This window comes from Phoca vitulina, unplaced genomic scaffold (genome assembly GCF_004348235.1).
Source record: "Phoca vitulina isolate PV1807 unplaced genomic scaffold, GSC_HSeal_1.0 scaffold5, whole genome shotgun sequence".
Classification (NCBI taxonomy): domain Eukaryota; kingdom Metazoa; phylum Chordata; class Mammalia; order Carnivora; family Phocidae; genus Phoca; species Phoca vitulina.
In genome coordinates this window covers 33,790,518-33,814,746 of record NW_022589708.1, presented here as the reverse complement: position 1 = coordinate 33,814,746, position 24,229 = coordinate 33,790,518, and the positions used below count along the sequence as shown (strand labels likewise).

The 24,229-nt window shown below is 35.0% G+C and overlaps 1 protein-coding gene across 2 annotated transcripts in view; it reads left to right on the top strand.

Annotated features, from left to right (window-relative positions):
* The window catches only part of PIBF1 (progesterone immunomodulatory binding factor 1), a 209,439-nt gene that overhangs the window by 37,742 nt on the left and 147,468 nt on the right, over positions 1-24,229 (top strand). For both annotated transcript variants that reach the window (XM_032402871.1, XM_032402870.1), the window contains exons 6-9: positions 5,958-6,091; positions 10,952-11,060; positions 11,318-11,499; positions 12,587-12,712. In XM_032402871.1, the coding sequence (XP_032258762.1) occupies positions 5,958-6,091; positions 10,952-11,060; positions 11,318-11,499; positions 12,587-12,712 (551 nt within the window). The remainder of the gene's footprint in view (positions 1-5,957; positions 6,092-10,951; positions 11,061-11,317; positions 11,500-12,586; positions 12,713-24,229) is intronic.

The window sequence follows — 24,229 nt, the reverse complement described above, 5'->3', positions numbered from 1 at the left end:
CTTTCCTGCTTTGTCGAAGATTAGTTGACCATAGAGTTGAGGGTCCATTTCTGGGTGCTCTAATGTCCACCACACTTAATGAAAGTTATCTTTCTTCATTCCTCTGAATCTTTTTTCTCATTCCTCTAATTTTTTAAAATTTTTCCTTTTAGAAAAGGTTAAATTTTTATGTTTGAATTCACATTAACTGACTGAAATAGGTATTATTGAAAATTATCATGTAATACCAAAAAAAATTAAAATTTTCTTGTTTTCTTTTTAACCAACAGTAGACTTATAATACTTTTTTGTGTTTCTTTTTTTAAGACTTTAGAAGTAAAAAAAATTTTAAATAATATTTCCTTTTTTAAAAAAAGATTTTTTATTTATTTCAGAGAGAGAGGGCAGAACTAGCAAGAGAGAACATGAGGGTGGGAGGGGCAGAGGGAGAGGGAGAAGCAGACCCCCTACTGAGCAGGAAACCTGATGCAGGGCTCGATCCCAGGACCCTGGGGTCATGACCTGAGCCTAAGGCAGACGCTTAACCGACTGAGCCACCCAGGCACCCCTTAAATAATATTTCTTGAGGATCTTAACAACAACAAAGAGCAGCCTTTGGCAGCAAAACAGACTCTGTTATGACTTAAAGGTCAATCTATAGCAATCAAAGTTTCATTAGGTTTCTTATTCTTTTCTGTATTTAGTTGCTTGGACTAGATTATAGATAATGTGAAACTTGTGAGAATTCTGAGGAGTGAATTCTCGCTTTCCCTGAATAGCTAACCATGCCATTTCTTCTCATTCACTAAACTGCTATCCAGTGTAAATGGCTTCTGATTTGAACTACTGACCTTAAGGTAAATGTCACTATATCACCTTTCCAATTTCCTTAGCTGCCCCATCTCCCCACAGGCAGGAGATCACCTCATTTATTAAAGATTTATTTTGACACATAGGTTACCACTCTCTTCTCAGTTTACATGGTGTGAGAGATGAAAGATTTAAATGATGCTTAGAAATTCATTATACCTAAAATAATTGCCTTTTGGTTTACAGAGCTGCTGACTGTTTAAAATGTGCCTATTTAATTGCAACTTTGAATACTTTTTAACTTTTTGTAGAAAAATTTAGATTCGATGTTATTTTCTCAAATTGTTTTTCTTATTGTGTATTTAAGGAATAACTGTAGTAATTGTTTTAAAGGAAAGGAGTCCAAAATTAACTGTGATTTATGTATGTGCCATATTTGAACCCATAAAATTTGTAATTAAAATGCTTTTAACACCCTGGATTTGAACAGTAAATAATATTAACTTCCAACAGTGGTTTTATAGTTTCCATAGAATTGATTCTTCAAAAAACAGGAACTTGAAATTAAGAAAAGTATGAACTATGTTTGAATTCGAGAACCTAGATTCTGGTTCTATCTCTGCTAGCCCTAGAATCCTGGACACATCATCTAAACCCTCTAGGCTTTAAGGTTCTTATCTTGAAAATAAGAAGATTGTAGTAGATTATCTCCAGGGTATCTTTCATCTCTGAAATTCTATAAATCTAAAATGTTTAGCTGCTGTGTTTGGAAACAAGAAGCTTGGAAGAAAAAGGACATCTCATTATAAATATGAAAGTTCTAATAGCTAATAACTTTGCCAAAACAGTGTAGAATATGAAATTTTCAGTTTCTTATGTCAGTCAAACTGTAGAGAAATAGAGAGTAAAATGTCTCTTCACTACCCACTTTCATCCTCTCTCTTTCCACTTTGATGTGATTATCACGTCTCCCCCTTTCTGTTCCTATTACAAGCATCCCTGCCAGAACTTCTCCCCAGTTAACATTTTCCTGCTTGAAGCCTCTTGTTGCACTTTTTAAAAGTGTGTAACATACATAAAGAAGTCTTAACTGAATTTTCACAAAGTGAACACACCCATCACCCAAAGCAAGAATAAAAAGCCCCTTTCATGCTGTCTTTCTCAAAATCTTTGAGAAAATTCTGCATGTATGTTACACAGATATCATTGTTTCAGATGATGTGTTTTATTTACAGACTTATGATAGTATTCTTTAATTTCAGTTGGAAAACTGATCATGTATTAAATACTTAATTTTTAAAGTCACTTTTTCTACATTTGGAGCTAGTTATTTTAAATGCCAGTGCTGCATAGTCCATTTGTATTTCAACAGTAGTTCCTTCTGCAAACATTTCCAGCGTAACCACTATGTAAGGGTTCCTGGGTATACAGAGAGAAAGCAGGTCTTCAAGGAAGTCCAGGTCTTAGGTGGGTATGGGGAAAGATGAGGGTTATGGGCAAGACAAGAAAACATGCAGTTACAATAACAGATTTACTTTTTTCAGACTGGAGATAGCCTTCTATTATTTCCTCATATGAATAATTTAGGAGATGGAAAAGATAACATTAACACTGGAAGTCAGTCATTTCCATTCTAGATATGTAGAAAACTGGCAAACAGTTGAAATCTTCTCAATGACTTGGATTGTCTTTATTGTCCCAATGTAATTTTTTTCTTGCTGTGAACCTGTTTACTGTTATGTAGAAATTTTCTGTTAGGGCTGGTGACTGGAAATTTTATGTGTGTCCCTTTCTTTATGTTTGAAAAGGTTTTAGTCAATTTAATGTCCTCTTTTGCTCCTTCTTTTCCGCAGACATTAATTGCAAACTTTCATATAATAGGCAGAGTACTAGCTAGGTACTAGGATTATAGAAAACCTCCTTAAGTTTTTTTCTTACGATGTAGGAAGCAAGTAATGGCTGCTCACAGCACATGTGATACGTTTTCTGACAGAAAGAACCAGGTGCTCTGGCAAAATATAAGACAAACATCAAACTCAGATTTGGGGCTTTAGACTTCCCAAATAAGTTGATCTTGAGTTCAAAACAGAGAAGGATGTATATGGATAATACAAAGTAATCTTTTCTTTTCTCTTCAGCCTTAACCCGGTAGTTCCACACAGTCATGGGGTTTCATTCATTCTGAAGGAAGATGCTACTTTTCCTATTTTCCAGTGCTATACCTTAACCTATCTTAGTTGTTAATAGTAAAGGAAGCATATTTTTTCAAAATATAAAGTATTAATTTTAGGTAAGGGGAAATTTTTCAGTTGAAAAGCCCTGAAGAAAGTGTTGGTAGAATATATACATTCCTATACTGAACTTCTGCTTATTCTTGGTCATATGGTGTTTATATTTAAAGAAAATTTAAATTATATTTAAAGAAAAATTATATAGCACCCATGGAATTGCTCTCTGGACCAGGAATCTTTGCTCCATATATTTCAGGGCTAGTTGCTGATGCTCACATGCCTTTAGAAACCAAGTGGATAATATCATTTATGAAGCAGTAGGGTAAGGAGTAATTCTGTGGCTTATAACAAATTGGTAAGAGCTAAGTACATCAAATTTAAGTTTTTAATACTCTATCAGCTGGAATAAAGCCTGTCACGATGAGCATGCCTGGTGATCCAAGACTAATCTCCACATTCGAGCTCTGGATCCTATTCCCTGTGGCCTTTTTAGGACTTTACCTACCTGAATATGCCTGTTTTCTCCAGTGTCCATCCCACTTTTGCTATTCTTCCCTGCTAATATTTGAACATTTTCAAGCTTGTCCTATATTTTAAAACCTTCGTTTATCCCTGTTTTCTTTCCTAGCTACTGTACTTTCTCACTTTTGTATTTTAACTAAAGAGAGGCTTGCCTGCAGGTTTGGTGTTTGACAAAGTTCAATTGGAGTCCTTACGCTACTCTTTATGAGCTTTGAGACTTCTGCTGTCGTCTCTAAGCCTCAGTTTCCTCAACTGTGAAAATGTGGGTAATATTTATACCCAGTCATAATAGTAAGTATTAAGTGAGAGAATGCATATAAAATAGCACAAAACAAGGACATATTTAGATGAGTATTCAGATATATTTGCTTTAGTCCGTGGCAGTCTTTTTCTCTCCCTATCCCTGAATACTTAATGCATTTGTTGACTGGGTTTTTTTTCTCAGTAGTACTTAATACCACTGACTTAGTCTCCCCAAAGCACTCTCTTCTGCAGTTGTTTCTGACACACACCCCCAGCTTACCCCTTGTTTCTGTGAATACTCCGTCGGGTGCCTTATGCTCTTTGTCCTGTGGCCACCCTTTAAATATTTCTATTCCTCAGGATTCTGTCTTGGTCTTTGTGCAGTTATTAAAGTTGAGCCATCAATTTGGCTCTAATCTCTCAAGAAGCCAAAGTAAAGAAGAAGCATTATGATACTAATTTATAGTTTATGATTATTTACTATGTCTTGGGCATTTTTATAAGCACTTTACTGTATTACTTGATATAATCAGCACTCTGTGAGGTAGATGAGGACACTGACTACTGAGAGGTAAACCTGCCCAAAGTCTTACTGCAGATAATTCAATTCTAGACAGTTGAATTCTGGAGCTTGCCTTCCTAACTATAACACTGTACACTGTTCCAGAACTGCCACATGATTAGTAGTATATAGAAAGGCAAAGCATTCTTCAGGGGAACTAAAGTGTCTTCTGGGACTTAGGTCTGAAATGATGTATTTGATGATCCTTTGGGGAGATGATAGAGTATCCTGTTATGATCCTATAATAAATACCATAGTAACATTGCATTCTTATGAGGAAATTCTCAGTAGGAGAACATAATATTATACCAAAATAAAAGACACCATATACATATATATATATATATGTAGTTTTTCCATAATTGCATTTTTCAAACAGCCCTTGGATAGAAATTGGGGAGCTAACATTTCAAAGTTATGTTTAATAGTTTAAAAAGGACAAAATCAATATCTTACTCATCTTTCTATCTATACTGTCTAATCCAGGACCAGTCACATAGGAATAATTCAGTCAGTATTTGTCGAATGAGTGTGGCCACATTTACCTGGTCTGCTACTAAAGAAAGAATGACTTGGAACAGGATGTAATAAACATGACAGGTTCTGAGGGTGAAGTTGACAGTTGCTTGCAAGATCTGGGTGAGTTTAAAAGGCAGAAATAAGGAGGAACTCTGTCCCTGTGTCCTGTTTTTCCTCCCCATTTCCATATTTATTTACTTCTTAATTTATACAAAAGCATTTATTTGACTCTTCCTGTGTATACCAAGTGCTGTATAAAGTGATGGAGATCCGGTGGTGAATAAGACATAATCCCTGCCCTTAAGATGTTTACACTCTGGTGAGGCATATAGAAAACTAATCTGATGGTAAGCAAATATTCAGATAATACACAGCTATTCAGGCAGTGAGAACAAGATAGAGGAAGTATGGTATGTTCAAGAACTTTAGATCTTCATTAGGGTTGCAGGGTATATGTGAATATGAGAAATGGTGAGAAATGAGGTTTGTGGTAAGCCAGGCCAGGTTGTGGTTTTTGACAGTTTTCCCTTCTACTCCTCCCCTGTATGTCCATAGTTCCTTTCTAGTGGTCTGGTGAGTAGAAGGAAGATCAATGGAGAAATATGTTCCAAGTGCCACAAAATTCCTTTTTTTTTTTTTTTTTTTTTTGCTGACTGCCATAACTGAAACTACATGATTAATCTCTTCAGTAACTATTTTTCACTGTGGATATTTGATATTCAGGTGGCCCTTCATCTCTAAGTTGTGAACTCCTCAAGAATAGGGGCTCTGTTTTATTCATCTCTGTGTCTTTAGCATCTAATAGTTAACTCAAACAAAAAAGCTATTTAACATTGATAGTCATTTTATGGATCATTCTAATAACCAAAGCATAGCTGCCCTCTTTTTTCTGCGAAAAACAGCTCAAGTTTTAAACGAACTTACAAACTACTGTCAGTTTAAGATCATCTGTCTTTGAGTAGGGAAAATTACTACACAAAAGAATTGAAGTTTTTTTTTTTTAATGGATATTCACAGCATAACAAGAACTCAATAAAAAATTTGGTCAGCTATGTTTAGCTTGAAATGTTTTATTATTGTTTTGATTTTAGACTTATGAGGAAGATCGAAGAAATTACTCTGAGCTTCAAATTAGATGTCAACGTTTGGCCTTAGAATTAGCAGACACAAAACAGTTAATTCAGCAAGGGGACTACCGTCAAGAAAACTATGATAGAGTCAAAAGGTAAGCTGTTAAGATGCTACTGTAGTTCTCCTTTTTCACATGCATCAAAGTCACCTGAATTCTTACTGTCGACGTCGTTAATTCCACTTTGTATCTTACTCTTTTTCTGTGTCCGTAGTTTGACTTTTCCAGAATGTCATATAGTTGGAATCATACAGTATAGGACCTTTTAAGATTGGCTTCTTTCACTTAGTGATGTACATTTAAGTTTTCTCTATGTCTTTTCATGGCTTGATAGCTCATTTCTTTTTGCTGCTGAATAATATTTCATTGTTACCACCATTCGTGTATCCGTTCACCTGATGAAGGACATATTGGTTGCTTTCAAGTTTTGGTAATTCTGTGTAAGGCTGCTGTAAACATCCATGTGCAGGTTTTTGTATGGACATAAGTTTTTAACTCCTTTGGGTAAATACTAAAGAGCACAATTGTATGGTAAGAGTATTTTTGGTTTTGTAGGAAACCACCAAATTTTCTGTCCCAAAGTGCCTGTACCATTTTGCATTTCCACAAGCAATGATTGAGAATTCCTGTTGTTCCATGTCTTTGCTAGTATTTGGCATTCTGGATTTTGGCCATTCCAATAAGGGTGTGTGGGGGTATCTCGCTGTTGTTTTAATTTGCATTTTTCTGATAACATGATGTGGAACATCTTTTCATGTGCTTATTTGCAATCTGTATGTCTTCTTTGGTGAGGTGTCTGTTAAGGTCTTTGGCCCATTTTTTAATTGGGTTATTTGTTTTCTTACTGTTGAGTTCTAAGAGTCTTTGTATATTTTGGATAACAGTCCTTATCAGATACGTCTTTAGCAAGTATTTTCTCCCAGTCTATGGCTTGTCTTTTCATTCTCTTGACATATACCTTATTCTGCATTGCACAAAAAGCATGTGGTTTTGGCAGTTTGTTGGGTTTAGGTTGTATTTTTATATCGGCTTTTATTTTATTTGGAAGTTGCTGCTGTCTTTTAAAATGTAGTCTCTTAGAAGATAGAGACCCAGTAAAGTCCCATGAGTGTAAATATTTTTTAAATCTCACTTGATGATTATTTTTGTTTTATGGAATCAATGTAAATCCTTGTATTATCAGAAGGTTTTTTTTAGCTATTCCTTTCTGACAAAGGGCATACATACTTTCAAAAAATAATACTTTCTGAGAATGTTTCTCAGTGCTACTAAGTAGCTATTGCAAAGAATTTTCCTTTTACTGGAGTATACTTTTCTGTTGTTTGTACATTAATGAGCCACTACTTAGCTATATGTCCCTAGGTACATCTCTTATTATTCTGAGCCAAAATTTGTCATCCATGAGAGGGCGCTAATACCAATAAAGGTACTATAAAAACAAAGAAGATCAAATAAAGGAATATTTATGAAAGTATTTATAGATAGAGACATTATTCTAATTGTTCACTGCTGTCTCTAGCTGCACCTAAAATAATTCTTGAAATATAATAGTCATTTAATGGATATTTATTAAATGAATGGACACTTTAAAAATTATGTAACAACATAAGTAAATTTCAAGGAGCAGTTTGGTACTCCAACTCCCAGCATGACTGACGTGCAGTATATGTTATTATGTATGTATTAATGTCAAAGTATGGTAATTATTGGAGCTTGAAATCCGTGGCTCTTAAATAAAGCTAGGTTTCAAAAGAATCAGTTCAAAAGTAAGTAGACTGTGATGGTAAGATAATATTTTGAGTTGGTGTTTTGATGTTCTCTCTACCACTATAAATCTGTAGCAGTAATAGCTAAAACATGAAAAGGGAAAACTAAAAAGCCTAATCATCAGAATAATCAGCATGACCATGAATGAAGGATAAATGAACCAAGATGAGTCATGAGTTGGTAATTATTCAGGCCGGGTGATGAGAGCAGGGGGTTCATTATATCATATCTATTTATATATATGTTTTATTTTCTATAATAAAAACCTAGGAAGGAAAAACATAGCCCTAATCAAAAACATGATAAACATCTTTATGTGCTAGATATAGAACAGAAAAGCAAGCAAGAGGGGCTCAAACCAAACTGTTTGGCTCACTCAATAGAATAAATAAATTAAAGAAATGTTCTGGTTACAAATATATAAGATAAACTGGGGGGAAAGATCACTTTTACGTCCCTGATAAATTCTTATAAATGTGCATCAGGAAACAGGTACATGGATGTTAACTGTATCACTATTAGGAAGATTTCAGATGCTTTCAGCAGCAGAATGGGAAATCAGTTATGATTTATTTCTACAGTATAATTCAATGTGGCCGTTAAAATCATTAAATTAGATCTGATTGTATCTATATGGATAAATCAGACACATTATATTTTAAAAAGCGTGTCCATCTTTTTTAAATTTTTTGTTTTAAAAAGATGTGTCCATCTTTTTTTTTTTTAAGCAGTTCCTTACTTTCTGGCATAACATAATTTTCTCAGGTTTATTTTCTAATTTCATTGCCTTAGCCCCTTCTTTAATGAGTCCTGGTTCCTTTTAGTGGGGAATACTATTTAGAAATTAATATTTGGATGCCGGCCATTGCTACACTGGTCATCATTTCTAGGCCCTTTCAGTAAAGAGAGGTAATGGAGAGGGAATAGGGAGGATGGCTTAACACACTATGGATAAGATCATACTGATACCTCTAATTCCAATTCAGTGCCATAGTAGCTAGTTGAAGGGGCTTCAACTGTCCAAATATGGTACAACTTGAGTATCAAAATGAGTTATAATCTGTTGACTAGAATAAGAACCCTGAGTGCATGCTAATAATAAAAGAGGATTTTTACAGTAGAATGCCAACCAATAAATATATGTGCATATTACAGTTACCCTCTTATAACCTTGTAATATTATTTGATTCAGAATTATCGATGGAAGCTAAAACCATTGAGTAAAAAGATATTAGGGAACAACATATTTATACAATTTCAAAGTATGTTTCCCATGATTACTTATTAATTGCGGAGGGCAAAACAGAACTTTTGTATTTGAGTTTTTTGGCAGATACCACCTTAATCAGGTGACCAGGGTTATTTTCACCAATCATGGGAGATAGTGACATAACGTGCCTCTTTGTGTCCTGAGACTTTATGTACTCTTTATGTGACGTACTGAGGACACATTGTCACTTGTGTAGTATCTCTGCCCCAAATGCTTAACCTGAATCCAATTATAGGGAAACATCAGACAAATGAAAATTGAGTGACATTCCATAAAACAATTGGCCAGTGCTCTACAAATAGCCTTTCTATGTCTTTTACCATGTTGACTAAGGAACTACTCAGAGTTAAAGAAGACTAAAGATACATGACATCCAGATGCAACGGATGATAATACATTGGATCCTAAACCAGGCGGGAAAAATGCCAATTGGGACAATTGACAAAATTGGAAAATGGATTATATATTAGATACTGTATTAGGGCTAATAATACTGTGATGATATAAGAGAATATCTTTAATCTTAGAAAATTCACACCAAATTATTTAGGGATAAAGGGATTTAATGTCTGCATATATCTCTTAAATAGTTAAGGGGAAAAATTGCACATGTATGTATGTGTGTGTATATATATTCATTCACCTATATCAACAACAGAGAAGGAGAGAATAAATATGACAAAGTATTATTTAGTAAATATTACAAAGTAAATATGACAAAATGTTAACACTTGGTGAGTAAAGTATTTTTAAAAAACAATATGGAAACACTAAATTTGTCATTATATCTAGGGGATGATATAGGAACAGTGAGGAAAATGTAGGCAACTTTACCTGTAGTGTCTTATCTTTTTAAAAAAGCCAAACAAAACTTTAATGCAAATATAGACCAATGTTAACTCTTGTCAGCTGTGGTTAGCAAGATCATGGATGTTTTGCTATATCATGCTTTAAAAATCATAGCAGAGTGTGATCATTACCATGTGAGAATATGAACATATGCATGTAAACACTTAAAGTAATATGTACCAAGATATTGGTACTGTCAGTCATCTTTAGTTAGTGGGTTTATGGGTGATTGTTATTTTATAATTTGTGCTTTGCTCACTTTTCTTCAATAAACATAACTTTGTTAACCAGGAGAAAAATATTTTTCTAAACAGTTACTGAAAATCTAACTAAAAGAAAAACAATTCTTAACAGCCATCAGCATGGAAACACCAGGTAGGTAGATGACATAAAGTACAAAGAAACTGATTCTGACTGGACAGGATAAATTTAGAGTTAGTAAGTCTATTTCTCTGCTCACTTTTTTAAGATACCTGTTGTAGGTTTGTTCCAATTCTTGGTTTCACTGTTTTGGGTTGAGCTTATCTGCAAATGGAAATTAGACTCTCTGGGTAATCAAAAACAATTTGTGAATGAAATAGTCACAAGAATGCCTCCTTGTGTATCTACTATGCAATCTGAGTGATGAGTTAAGGGCTTTTTGCCACTAACTGAACTGAAAGCCTAGAGCCATATATAAATTCTTTAAAAGTTTTGGCTTCAAGATAAGATTGATGATGATTAGTGAAAAGATACCAGAGTGTACCTTAGTAGGTTTTATTAAGTATTTTACTGGCCAGTGTAGTTTACATACTTAACTTTTTAAAGATAATAAATTTATATTTATATATCTGAACAGTCTTGAACAGAGAGTCTCCTAAATTTGAAGAGCAGATACTTATTGTTCTTAGAATGACACTAAAGCCCAACTGCTGGTATCTCTGTTCAGTTTCCTAAACATAGTCAATGCATTTTAAATGTTCATTGTAAAATGGGATATAAAAAAAATAAAATAAAATGGGATATAAAATATACATACGTATTTGAATTTTATTTTAGTAAAAATAAACAAATGTATTTTAATTTTATAGTGAGCGTGATGCACTTGAACAGGAAATAATTGAGCTAAGGAGAAAACATGAAATACTCGAAGCCTCTCACATAACTCAAGCTAAAGAAAGAAGTGAATTATCGAAAGAGGTAAGCTTATAAAGTCACGTGTATTTTATCTACAGTGATTGTGGACATAGCCTAGGGCAGAATTGTGGGAGGGACAGTTTTCCTTTCTGATGTAGTTAACAGAAAAAGGGACTTCAGTAGCTCTGTGTGGATGGAAAGTTGCAAAGTAAGAATTAGCCCTTTTTATGTTTTAAAGCCCAAGTGAAAGAAAATAATACAGTAAACCTTGAAAAGTAAGAGGAAGTTGCTTTGGACACTGTCTCTCTGCACCTATGTAGGTAACCACCTTACAGCAGACTGTTACTTTACTGCAAAAAGATAAAGACTATCTCAGTCGCCAAAACATGGAGCTTAGTGTTCGCTGTGCCCATGAAGAAGATCGCCTTGAAAGACTTCAGGTTCAACTTGAAGAAACCAAAAAGGCTAGAGAAGAGATGTATGAAAAATATGTAACATCCAGGCAAGATTTACATTATTTTTCACATAAATAGATATAAATTAACACCAGCTTCTCTGAGGGAAGAACAATGATTTTTTTTTTAAGATAAATAGGACTGTATTAAGAAAATAGTTCATTTTGTTTCCTTGTAATATATTCTTATTCTAGTTGGTTTTTCTTAAGACATAGTGGGTTTTTTTCCCAATAACGTAAAGCCTATTTCTTTTAGGTCAGTGTATATATGCTATAACTACTGTGTTTTCTTATGACATAACCTTTTTAATTCCCTACAACTAAGATCTCTGTATAAGTGTTTTTTGAAAGAAAGTGCGTATCTCTGTAGAAGTATCTTTTTGAAAAAAATCTAATTGTGCGGAGCCTAGCTAAGCTGACCTTTTCCTGACTGTGTATGTACAACGTAAGAAAAGAGAGGAGACAGCATTGCATACGAGCTCTGGAATCAGACTCCTGCATTTCAGTCCTGTCTCCCCCCTTCAACTAGATGTATAAGCTATTAGAGTTCCTTTATGCCAATACCCCTTATAATCCTTGAGATTCTTATTTTTATCAGCACATCAAAAACTAAAACAAATTTAAAATTTTATCCTTCAACACTTCACACATTCATAACTTATTCCCTAACTTGTGGTATATTTCATCAGTTTATGCTCCTGCTAATGGCCTAGGTAATGTTTTGTGACTTTGCTAAGAGATTACAGTGGTTATGGTTGTTGTGCTTAGAAGGAAAGGATTTATAAGGATTCGATTACAATTATTTGGGTTTTGTTTTTAATTTTATTTGTATCTCAACATGTACCACACCAGATTATTTTTAAATGAAGGGCATTCCATATGCATCAATTTTCAAGTCTCTGGTCATATGCATTAAAAACTAGTAAAATATTTTTGAAGATTAATGGTTATTCAACATGAATTAACATTTTATATAGTAACTAAGCCTTTTGGGCAATATATCCAACAGCTGTGCTTTTCAAATAACATTGAATATAGAACATATTCAACATAAGATGATAAATCTTACATGAAGGGCAAAAATGTTTCTTTTACAAAAGCAAAATTCATGGATGTTACTTTTGACTCCTTGCAGAGATCGTTATAAAACAGAATATGAAAATAAGCTACATGATGAATTGGAACAAATCAGATTGAAAACTAATCAAGAAATTGATCAACTTAGAAGTGCCTCTCGGGAAATGTATGAACGGGAAAACAGGTATTAAAAGAAATTTGTAGGTAAAAGTAGGAAATTCATTTCTCTTTGTTTGAAACTTATATTTTATTGAAATTAAACTATTTCTATGACAATATCTTGTTTAATTCATTAAAGAAAATTTGTCAAATCTAAATCAAAATATAATGGAACATTAAAGTTCTAAGATCTTTGGTAACTAGCTCAGAACAAGGTTTATCAGACCTTAAGTTAAGCCTCTTCACTCTGGTATTCCCATTATCTCTTCATTACCCTGGTAACTTTTCTTTTTGCCTTTATGGCAGTTCAGATTGAGGACAGAGATAAAAGGAAATAAGAGATACCAGTAGTTCTTCCTGTAACATGCCAGTGATTTCTCCAAGAAATTTTTAAAAACTGGAATAATACTATGAAATATTACATATACCTCATTTATCTGCTGGCCCCGACAGATGTTATATTAGATAATCTTTTTTTTTTTTTAAGATTTTATTTATTTATTTGACAGAGAGAGACACAGTGAGAGAGGGAACACAAACAGGGCGAGTGGGAGAGGGAGAAGCAGGCTTCCCGCGGAGCAGGGAGCCCGATGCGGGGCTCGATCCCAGTACCCTGGTATCCTGACCTGAGCCGAAGGCAGACGCTTAACGACTGAGCCACCCAGGAGCCCCATATATTGGATAATCTTGAAGATGATCATTTTTATTCATTTTAATCACTTTTAGATTAGTATATATTAGGTTCCCTTAGTTGGTGATCAGTAGTATTAGGGGCAAATAAATACTACTTATTTCGATAGCATTTATTTTTATATACTATCATTATACTTCATATGACTTTTGAAAGTTTATATTTTAGGGGGAAAATTTGAAATTGACTTAATTGTCATACTAGTTTATCAGTACTGATTTAAGTATATGATATTTTTAAGTTTGGCAGCAAGCAAGACTTTAAATCAGACTTAATTTTATAGTTATCACTGTAACATGTTACTCGATTAGAAGTACAGTAGCAAAAACTTTGAGAGTTCCACCCCTCAATTCTGGGGGGGAAATCTCAATGTCCTTGGCCTCTATTGGGGAAAATATGTAAGAACTACATGTGTGGAGGGCGCCTGGGTGGCTCAGTTGGTTAAGCGACTGCCTTCAGCTCAGGTCATGATCCTGGAGTCCCAGGATCGAGTCCCGCATCGGGCTCCCTGCTCCCTCCCCCCTCTCATGTACTCTCTCTCTCTCATTCTCGCTCTCTCAAATAAATAAATCTTTAAAAAAAAAAAAAAAAAAAAAGAACTACATGTGTGGAATTATCCTTTGGGTAGAAAACCAGCAAAGGTAATTTTTAAATCATTGTTAAATTGTTACTTTAATAAAACAGATTGAGAGAGATTTTTACGATAATGCTGAAATACTTTTGAGCAGTTAAATAACTGGACAACCACATGCAAAAAAATGAAATTGGACCACTATCTTACACTATACATAAAAATTAACTCAAAATAAATTAAAGACTTGGGGCGCCTGGGTGGCTCAGTCATTAAGCGTCTGCCTTCGGCTCAGGTCATGATCCCAGGGTCCTGGGATCAAGCCCCACATCAGGCTCCCTGCTCGGCGGGAGGCCTGCTTCTCCCTCTCCCACTCGCCCTGCTTGTGTTCCCTCTCTCGCTGTGTCTCTCTCTGTCAAATAATTAAATAAAATCTTTTAAAAATTAATTAATTAATTAATTAAAGACTTGAATGTAAGACCTAAAACCATAAAACTCCTAGAAGAAAACATCAGCAGTAAGGTCCTCAACACCAGTCGTGGCGATGATTTTTTTAATCTGACACCCAAAGCACAGGCAATAAAAGCAAAACTGGCTGTCCAGTTTTCCCAACATTTACTGAAAAGACTCCTTTATTTTTGGGCTTTCCATTCTGTTCCATTTATCCGTGTCTGTTTTTATGCCAGTGCCAATACTGTTTTGATTATTTTTGTAATATTGTTTGTAATATTATTTGAAATCAGGGAACACAATGCCTTCAGCCTTGTTCTTCTTTCCCAAGATTGCTGTGGTTATTCAGGTACTTTTGTGGTTCTGTACAAATTTAGGAGTTTTGTTCTAGTTCTGTGAAAAATGCTATGGGGATTTTTATAGGGATTGCATTGAATCTGTAGATTGCTTGGGTAGTATGGACACTTCACCAGTCCTTCTAATCCATGATCATGGGATATCTTTCCATTTATTTGTGTCTTTATTTTTCTTCAGTCAATTAAAGAAGAAAAGTATATATTTAAATGTATATTTATAAGTAAACAAATTGAATACCTGTTTAACCACCATCCAAATCAAGAAGTCAGTGTGAGTACCATGGAAATGTCCTTGAGAGCTTCCTGCTTAACTTCTTCCTTCCATAAAAATAACTACTGTTCTGATTTTTATGCTAATAACTTTCTTGCTTTTCCTGCTTTTCCTTATATTTTTATTATCTAAATTACCAATAAATAGGTACCTCTGAGAAATGTAGTTTAGTTTTTCATATTATATTAGTGTCACATAAATGGGATCATGCCATATATATTCTTTGGTGGCTTTATGTGATTCTTCATATAGCCTTATGATTTTAAGATTCATATGCTGTTGGCATTTAGCTCTTCACGGTCATAACTGAAGTATACCATTTTTATGAATTCATGCTTAGAACAGCAGAGACATTAGAAGATTAGACATGCATACAGAGAGATTAAAAAATGACAAAGAAATTCTTCCATCTTTTTCCGAATTTTGGTTAGTCCCAACCCTGTATTGGGTAAGAAGGACCCTGTACCTTCTGGTTACTTGCTCTTAAGGTTCAAAATGCACACTAAGGTTGATGTTCGGAAAGTTTACATTTGAGCTCTCCAAGCAGCATATCCACTAATTGAGCAAATATTTATTGAGATCCACCAGATGCCAGATACGTGCCATAGATATAGCAGTGACCTGTCTTCACACAGTTGGTTGTCTAATAGACATAAAGACAATAGAGAAACAATAATTATAAGTATGATGATAATGGAGAAGATGACAGGAAACAGAGGATGAGACCATATAGAAGCAAGGAACACTTCCATGACAGAAGAAATACCCATGCTGATACCTGTGTGATGACTAAGACTGAGTTAGGGGAGGGAAGGGAATTAGGGAAATGAATGTCCAGCATGGATAAAACCTGGAGATTAGACAATATGAAGCTTTTTGAACAAATTGAAAATAATTCAGTATGGCTAGAGTGTAGACTGAGAAGCAGAGTTCTACAAGATAAAAGAGGGAAACAGAGGTCCAGGTCATACATTTGGACCGTTGTCTTGGTAAGACCAGCAGGGAACAACTGAAAGATTTTAAGGATATGTGCTATATGATTTGATTTTATATAAAAAAGAGACTGCTAGGGGTGCCTGGGTGCCTCAGTTGGTTAAACATCTGACTCTTGATCTTGGACCAGGTCATGATTTCAGGGTTGTGAGATCGAGCCCTGCGTCCGGCTCCATGCTTGGTGTGGAGCCTGCTTGAGATTCTCTCTATCTCTTTCCCTCTGGCCCTCCTCTTCCCCTACACACACACACACACACACACACACCCTCACGTGTGTGCACGCGCTCGCTCTCTTTTTTAGAGAGAGACTGCTCTGCGATGTGGAGAGATTAGAGAACTGGAATATATGGCTATAGACATAGAGACTACTTTTTGAGGTTGTTTCTGTTATCAGAATGAGAAGTGATGATAAAACTGGATTAGTAGCAATAGAGATGGAGAGTAATGGGCCAGGTTGGAAACCTGCCTAGGAGGTGGCTTCACCTCCTAGATTGGAGGATTCAGTGACTAGATTGGATTAAGAAGTGAGAAGATGCCTGTACAGTACTACCAACCAACCCACATATTCTGAATCCATTTCACTTAAGAGATCATTTCTAATAACCATCAATGAATCCTTCCTTGATAATCAAAACATAAAGATACCTAAAGCCTTGTGGTAACCATTTATAAAAAAAGGGCTTCCGGTTAAAGTTTTACTACTAAATAACCATCCCTGCTGTATTAACACCAACTGACTTCAAATGCTAACTGACAACCCTAGTGTTCTTTCAAATCTTTGTATTGTTACTCAATTATTTTAGCTGGGTATACGAATCACTGGTAGAGATGTGTTTAAAAGTCTCAGTATGGTCTTGGATTTGCGAATTTTTTTTCTGTATTTGAACTTCATACTAGATGCATGTAAGTTTAGAATTCTTTATATCTAGTAATGTGCTTGCTTTAAAATCTACTTTATGATGAAATTAGCTATGCCATCTTTCTTTGGATGATATTCACCTGTTATACCTTCCTTCTCCTATGTTTTTACTTTTAACTTTCAAATGTTCATATTTTAAATATGCCTCTACTCTGACAATCTTTTTTTTCTCTTAATATATTTTATTTATTTTTATTTTTTTTAATTTATTTATTTTTTGAAAAAAAACAAAAAGAAGTGAGAAGATGTTAAGTATGTTATCAGGTTTCTGGATTGGGTAGCTAATGTGGATGGTGATGCAGTTTTTAAGAATTAGAAAAAACAAGGCTTTAATAAGAAAACATGATAAATTTAGCTTTATTTGAAGTTTCTGTGTAATAGGCACTAGAAAAATTGACTGTATAAGGTTCTAAATCTCAAGAGAAAGTTTTGGGCATAAGATAGACCTGTGGCATAAGGGATATTATTTCTGTTTTACAAATAAGTACTTTTAGTCCTGGGACTCAATTCTGTTAGGGATTTTATAGGCTTTTATCGACTGACTTAATAACCTTAAAATTCATGGGATTATTTCTATGATAACATGCATAATTACTTCCAAACAATCCACATAGCCACATAAACTTTGGTATAATAATCATTTTGAGAATTTCTTGATTTTTTTAGCCTTTGTTCTTTAAAAAAAAAAATCCTTTAAAATGCATGGTAACATAGATTTATGCAAATTAGCCCGTATTCTGTAGGATGCTTGATACAGGTGGGGTTGGGAAACAGCTGACAGAACCATTTCTGGAAGCCAGAAACTGAAAGCAGGTTTCCTTTTCCCCAGTATTGTTCTGACTCCATTTGTGCATCAAAATGGATACCACCTAACCAGGAAATTCCTGGGACTGGGGCTGCTGCCCTGGAAGCCTCACCCAGCCCCGGGACGCAGAATGACCCCATGCATATTGAAACTAGAGTGGGCAGTTGCCACCAGATGGTGCCAAACTGCAGCCCAGATCCAAATGGATTTGAATTGCACAGAGACCCCTAGCCAGCTAGTGAGCATAGGCTCACCTTTGTCATTTTATTAACCTCACAGTAATCCAACCCTATATTTTATATGGCTGAAACTTTCTGAATCACATTTTCTGCATTATGGCAAGATTTAAAACTATACTTAGAACTTATATCTCACTAGTCTTTTACAAAGTAAAAATAAACTATAAATTATTTCTTTTGAAATTTCACAGTATGATTTAAACAGATGAAGTATTTACACTTGTATATTTGTACTTAGTCTCCTTACCTCTCCCCCAATTAACATATTTAGAAGAAAATTGAATGGTGAGATTAGAGAAATATTATGCCTTTGGTTGGCTTTCTATACACTGTGGGGGATATTAAGAGAGTGCCTTTTATTTTCTCCTCTTAGATGTGGAAAAGAAGGATGGAACTCATGCCGTCTGATCTTGGCATCTGCCACTGTAATCATACCAGTAGTTTGTGAAGTTAAGGGGTTGAGAGGAAGAGGAAGAGATAAAGACTTAAGAAAAGGCACAGATAAGCAAAGAAAGAACTTGGGTATTTGGGTACATCAAAAATACTGTAGTTGGGATTATAACATGTATATATGCTTTTGCTCAATCTGTGAGTTACGTTTCTTGTCTTCTTCTGTACTTTATATTTGCTTTAAAATCCAGTTTGGAGCTGTGGGAAATAATGAGTGAAATTCACTCTAGTGGTGAGATTTGTTATATAAATAACTTCTTGCTTAGTAGGTATTTTGTAACTGAAATGTACAGACCCTTATACACATTTGGAAGAAGAGCATTATTCCCTGAACAGGGAGTATACTATGAAAGAGATTTGGATCAAAAGACTAAACTTAAATTCTGCCTCTGCCACTAAACTAGCTGAGTGAATGTATCACTTAATATCCCAGAAGTGTGATTTCCTCTTTTATAAAATGAGCCAATAATACTATTTCACAAGGGGGTCTGTAAGATCTAAATGAGATCATGTATGTGAAAAGTACATTATAAATTATTAAGCTATGTATAAATGGTAGTTCTTTTGATACCTTTTATCTGTATGCAGTATGTTAAAATTTTTTCTTTTATTGATTTGTTGACAGTATAAGTAAAATGCACATTCCGTAAAAGTCAACTGAGGGGCACCTGGCTGGCTCAGTCAAAAGGGTGTGCAGTGCTTGATCTTGGGGACATGAGTTCGAGCCCCACATTGGTTGTAAAGATTACTTAAATAAATAAAACTTAAAAAAAAAAGCCAACTGATGACATTATGAAATTGTTTATCATTAAAAGGCACTACTACAACATATGTGATTATTCTTAAGTATTGATCTCCATAGCATTGAACCATTTTTTCTTAAATGACACAATATAGACATCGAGGATCTGAATGTCATTTGTTTCAGTCTAAATTTCTACGTAAAATGCTAACTCACTTGTTCCTAATTAATACTATGAGATAATAAAGAGATAAATTCAGCTGAATAAGTTTTTCTGGAAAGTAAAACTGTCTTTACCCAAGTCACATTATTGTGAACCCAGAAAGAACCATTCTCATAGTGATACTGTAAAAAGGAGAAGAATGAGTTTTTAGAGGTATATTATGCTTTTGAAAAAGACAAGGCAGTGGGGAAAAGGAGATCGAAAATATGCTTTTAAACGTGGCAGTATTGCGTTAGTGATTTTATTTTCCCACCATGTCAATAAAAACCATCTTGATAAGAATTTGTCATCTTCCCAAAGTACTCAAGAAGAAACTTTAATGACATAAACTTGGAGTGATATTAAACACCTTTCAATCTTCAATCTAAGTTTATTTATGAAGGTTAGAAACTTGGAGTGATATTAAACACCTTTCAATCTTCAATCTAAGTTTATTTATGAAGGTTAGTTTAGTATACATAATGCATTAGAATAGATGACTGGACTAGTGCATGGAGGCTCCATTCATCATTTTAATAGTGTATGTCCTCATTAGTGCTTAAACTTTTTTCGTTCATGTCTGATTAGGTATCTGTATAATTTTTTCAGTTCTTATATGGAAAAACTTAAGAATATTCAACTTTGTCTTTCCAGTTCAATTATTCTGAATGTATATAGCTTTACAGATAACTCTTTCAATATATTAACTTATCAAATAATTATAAATGAAATTTTATTGTTAGCTATATTTTATTATTAGCTATATTCTTTATACCTATAGGTGATTACCATATGTGTTCACTGCTTAATTAATAATATTTAATTATTTCAAGGTATATATGGTGTTCCAGTATGAAGCGAGGTGAGTTCAGGTTATGCAGGAACTTAAATTTAACTTTTGTGTAGCTCATAGGGTGATGAGGGAGGCGGTCACATTCATGACAGGGTCAGATTTTAAAAGGCCCTGATGTCGGTGGGTAATTCTTGGAAGTTTTACAGTAAAAGAGTAACATGGTATATTCATTTTTTGTAACTGGTTGCAGTGTGGGGAGGAATATAATTGAAGAGGGCCTGGAGGCAGGGAGATTGGTTAGGAGACTATTGCGAAGTTTAAGTGAAGATGAGAAATGGAAGGAGAGAATAAAAGCTGATTTTAAATAACATGTAGGTGAAAGAATTGGGATGACCTGATGATGGACAGGAAGTGAACATCAAAAATGACTCCAGCTTGTCTATTTTACTGGTCTCAGAGAGATGGGTCTTCGGGCATGGCCGTTAACCCAAGGTTGCAGACAAGACTTAGAAAGGAAGATGACTATTAATTCCTGATCTTTTACAGATACAGCAGCTCTGACCAAGCCTAAAAGTACTTGTGTAAAATGACATTTAATACCAGAAATTTTTCTCTACTGCACCCCAGATGTCACTACCCTTAGCCTTAGGGTGCCAGAAGGGCATTAAGCTGCTGACGTCCCTCCTGCAGTCTTCTCTGTTTGCCTAGGATACTCTTATATATATTGTCTTTTTCTTTTTATATAATAAAAAATCTTGGGAAGCACTACCCCAATTACCATTCTCTAAACGACTACCTTCATAATTTTTAATATAGACTTTCATATTTAGATAACATACTAACAATATCTACTATTTATTGAGTGCCTGTTACACATCAGATGTTATACTCAACACTTTACATACGTTGCAGAGAGAATTAAATGGGACATTTTATGAGGTTGTAGGTATTAGTATCCCTGCTTTACAAATGAGGAAATAGACACAGAGGGTGTGATTTGCCTATGATTATAGGCTTTTTAAATGATGAAACTAAATACATCTGATTCTACAGTGCAATGCAGATTCCTGTGTTACTGGTTAAGGTTATGAAAATTGGTAAGAGATTTCTTATCAGAACTGTAATTTTAGTGGTAACTTATTTGGGAAAAATGATTTTTTTTTTTAAAGATTTATTTATTTATCCTGGAGAGAGAGCGTGTGCACAGATGCACGTACGCATGCGAGGGAGTAGGAGGAGGGGCAAAGGGAGCGACTCCAAAGCGGACTCCCCACTGAGCATGGAGCCTGACTCCATCCCAGGACCCATGAGATCATGAACTGAGCTGAAACCAAGAGTCGGACACCCAACTGACTGAACCACCCAGGTGCCCTAAGAAGTTTGTTTTTTTTAAGAGAGTTTGCAAACCCCACTCCTACTTCAGGGCTGAGTCTGGATCATTAGAACTTCACAAAAACATTTATAATTTTGAAAATTAATAAATAGGCCTTTATTTTTCCATAAAGTGGTATAATTTTTTGACAGAACCTATCTCTACACTGTTTTCCTAAGGCCCAGACTCTCCACTTGTAACTAGAACCTGTCCTCTTTCTCTTGCTCAAGGACACATCTCCAGCAAGTCCCCCCTTTGTCTCCTATATTGCTGGTTTTCCTTTTCTACCAGATAATTCCCAACTATTCCCAACTATTGTTACTAACAAACATATCCTTTCTCCCATCATTAAAAAGCCTTTTTTATTGCCGCTTCCCCTTCTAGCCATTGCTCCGTTTCTTTATTTTCCTTTGTAGCCGAATTCCTGTAGAGTTTTAAATATTCATTCTTTACCCTCATTTTTAAAAATCTGTTACCAAGCTTTTACTTCCCCGTACCACTCCAACAAAGCTCTTAATATCAAAACCCCCAGAGATCTTCATGTTGCCGAAAATCTGGTGGTCATGGTCTCAGTTCCTATCTTACTTGACCTGTTAGCAGTATTTAATACAGTTCATCACTGCCTACCCTGGAAACACATCTGTAACTGACTTTCAGGATACTACACTTCGACTTTTCCCCTTCCTTACTGGCTGCACCTACTCCTTTTATTGGTCCTCCTCCTGTCCTTGTCATCTTTTGCAGCTGCTTCATGGCATTTCTGTTTGGTTATCTAGTAAGCATCTTAAATTTAATGTATGCAGAAGCACACTTCTGTTCCTCTAACCCTGCTCCACTGTCAGTATGAGCTCAGATCAGTTACAGATAACTCTGTTCTACTTGCTCAGACCAAAAACCTTGAAGTCATAAACCTCTTCTCTTTTTTTCACATTCCGTATTCTGTTCATCAGCAGATGCTTTTGGTTGTGTCTTCAAAACTTATGATTCTCTTACCATCTCAGAGACACCACCTTGGTCCAAGCTACCATTATCTTTTGTCTGAATTACTGCAAGATTCTCTTAGGTGGTCCTCCTGCTTCCTTCCTTGCCCTCACAGGTGTGTTGTCAGTCATTCCTCTGCTCAACTGAAAAGGCTCCCATCCAACTCAGTAAAGTTTGATTGACTATAATGCCCTGTTACACTACATGATCTGCACCCAGTTGTCCCATCCTCATTTTACAACTCTGTTCTAGTCCCTCATTTAGTCACACTGCCTCCTGTTCCCTTAACTGGCATGCATACTCCTCAGGTCCTTTGTATTTACCCTTTCCACTGCTTAACCCTCTACTCCTGGATACCTTAGAGTCTGGTTTCCCTACTCTTTCCATGTCTTCAGATGTCACCTGCTTTCTGATGTCTTTCCTGACCACCCCATTTAAAATTGTGAAATTGCCGTGCCTACTGCCCACTAGCCCCTTCTTCGCTTTTTCTTATCCAGAGCACTTAGCACCTCCTAACATACTTTGGTTTCTTTCATACTGGCATGTAATCTCCATGTAAGTAGAGATTTCATCTGTTTCCAGTGCTGCATTCCCAGGTACCAGGACCTGGTACATAGTAAGTGCTCAGTAAGTATTTGTTGAATGAAAGAATTAGTTGGAACTACTTTTGAGAAATCAGGTAACTATTGGTTTAGATGAAAACCTATACAAAGATTTATAATGAGATGGATTTAATAGAGTAGTCACTCAGTTAACCATCCACAAGATTCACCCAGTTTCAAACTGAAGGTTGCTGGAGGGGAGGGGGGTGGAGGGATGGGATAACTGGGTGATGGACATTAAGGAGGGCATGTGATATAATGAGCACTGCATATTATATAAGACTGATGAATCACAAACCTGTATCTCTGAAACCAATAATCATTTTATGTTAATTGAATTAAAATAAAAATAAAATTTAAAAAAGATTCACCCAGTTTCATTTTAATATATTACATTGTGTTTTATCAGCTACTTTTTAAACCTCAACAGGTTTAAAAAGTTAGATTTTAATTTAATTTTAGCTTAAAGTGAATAGATTTTAAATAAGTTTTTCCATTTTGATGCTTAAATTTTTCATAATTTGTTTTAAACCATGGTTTGGCTAGATATCTACTCTGGGATAAAGTTTTCACATCTATAAAATGAAAAAAATAATCTGCTTGAGCACCAACTAAAATAAAAGGTTAGGAAAATACAGTATGTTCAGTCAACAGTAATCTCAAAAAGTTTCTCCTCTGAAAATGCATAGTTTCTCCCAAGAAATTATGTTACATAAAATTTCCACTCTGCCTTTTTTGCTATGTCCTATTCATTCATTTTCAACAACTATGTTAATTAAAGGAACAATTATTGGTGATTTGATTATAAACAGTAGATCATCCACTTGCAACCCTTCTTGTTCATGCCATCTTAAAAACAAAGGCATCAGATATGGAAATGAGCAGTTTTATATGTTGTCCGGGAGAATAATCTAGAAGTAGAAGTGATTAATTCAAACATTTTCCCTATAAATAAGCTTGTCATATAAAGAGCCTGTTTCAGTCCCTTTTTGTTGCAACTGGAAAAGATGTATTCACTTTTATTAACCAAAAATAGTTTTACATGGAGGCAGAATGTAAACATGGATTTACATGGATTGCTTAGTTGTGCCTGCTGAGCTCTTCT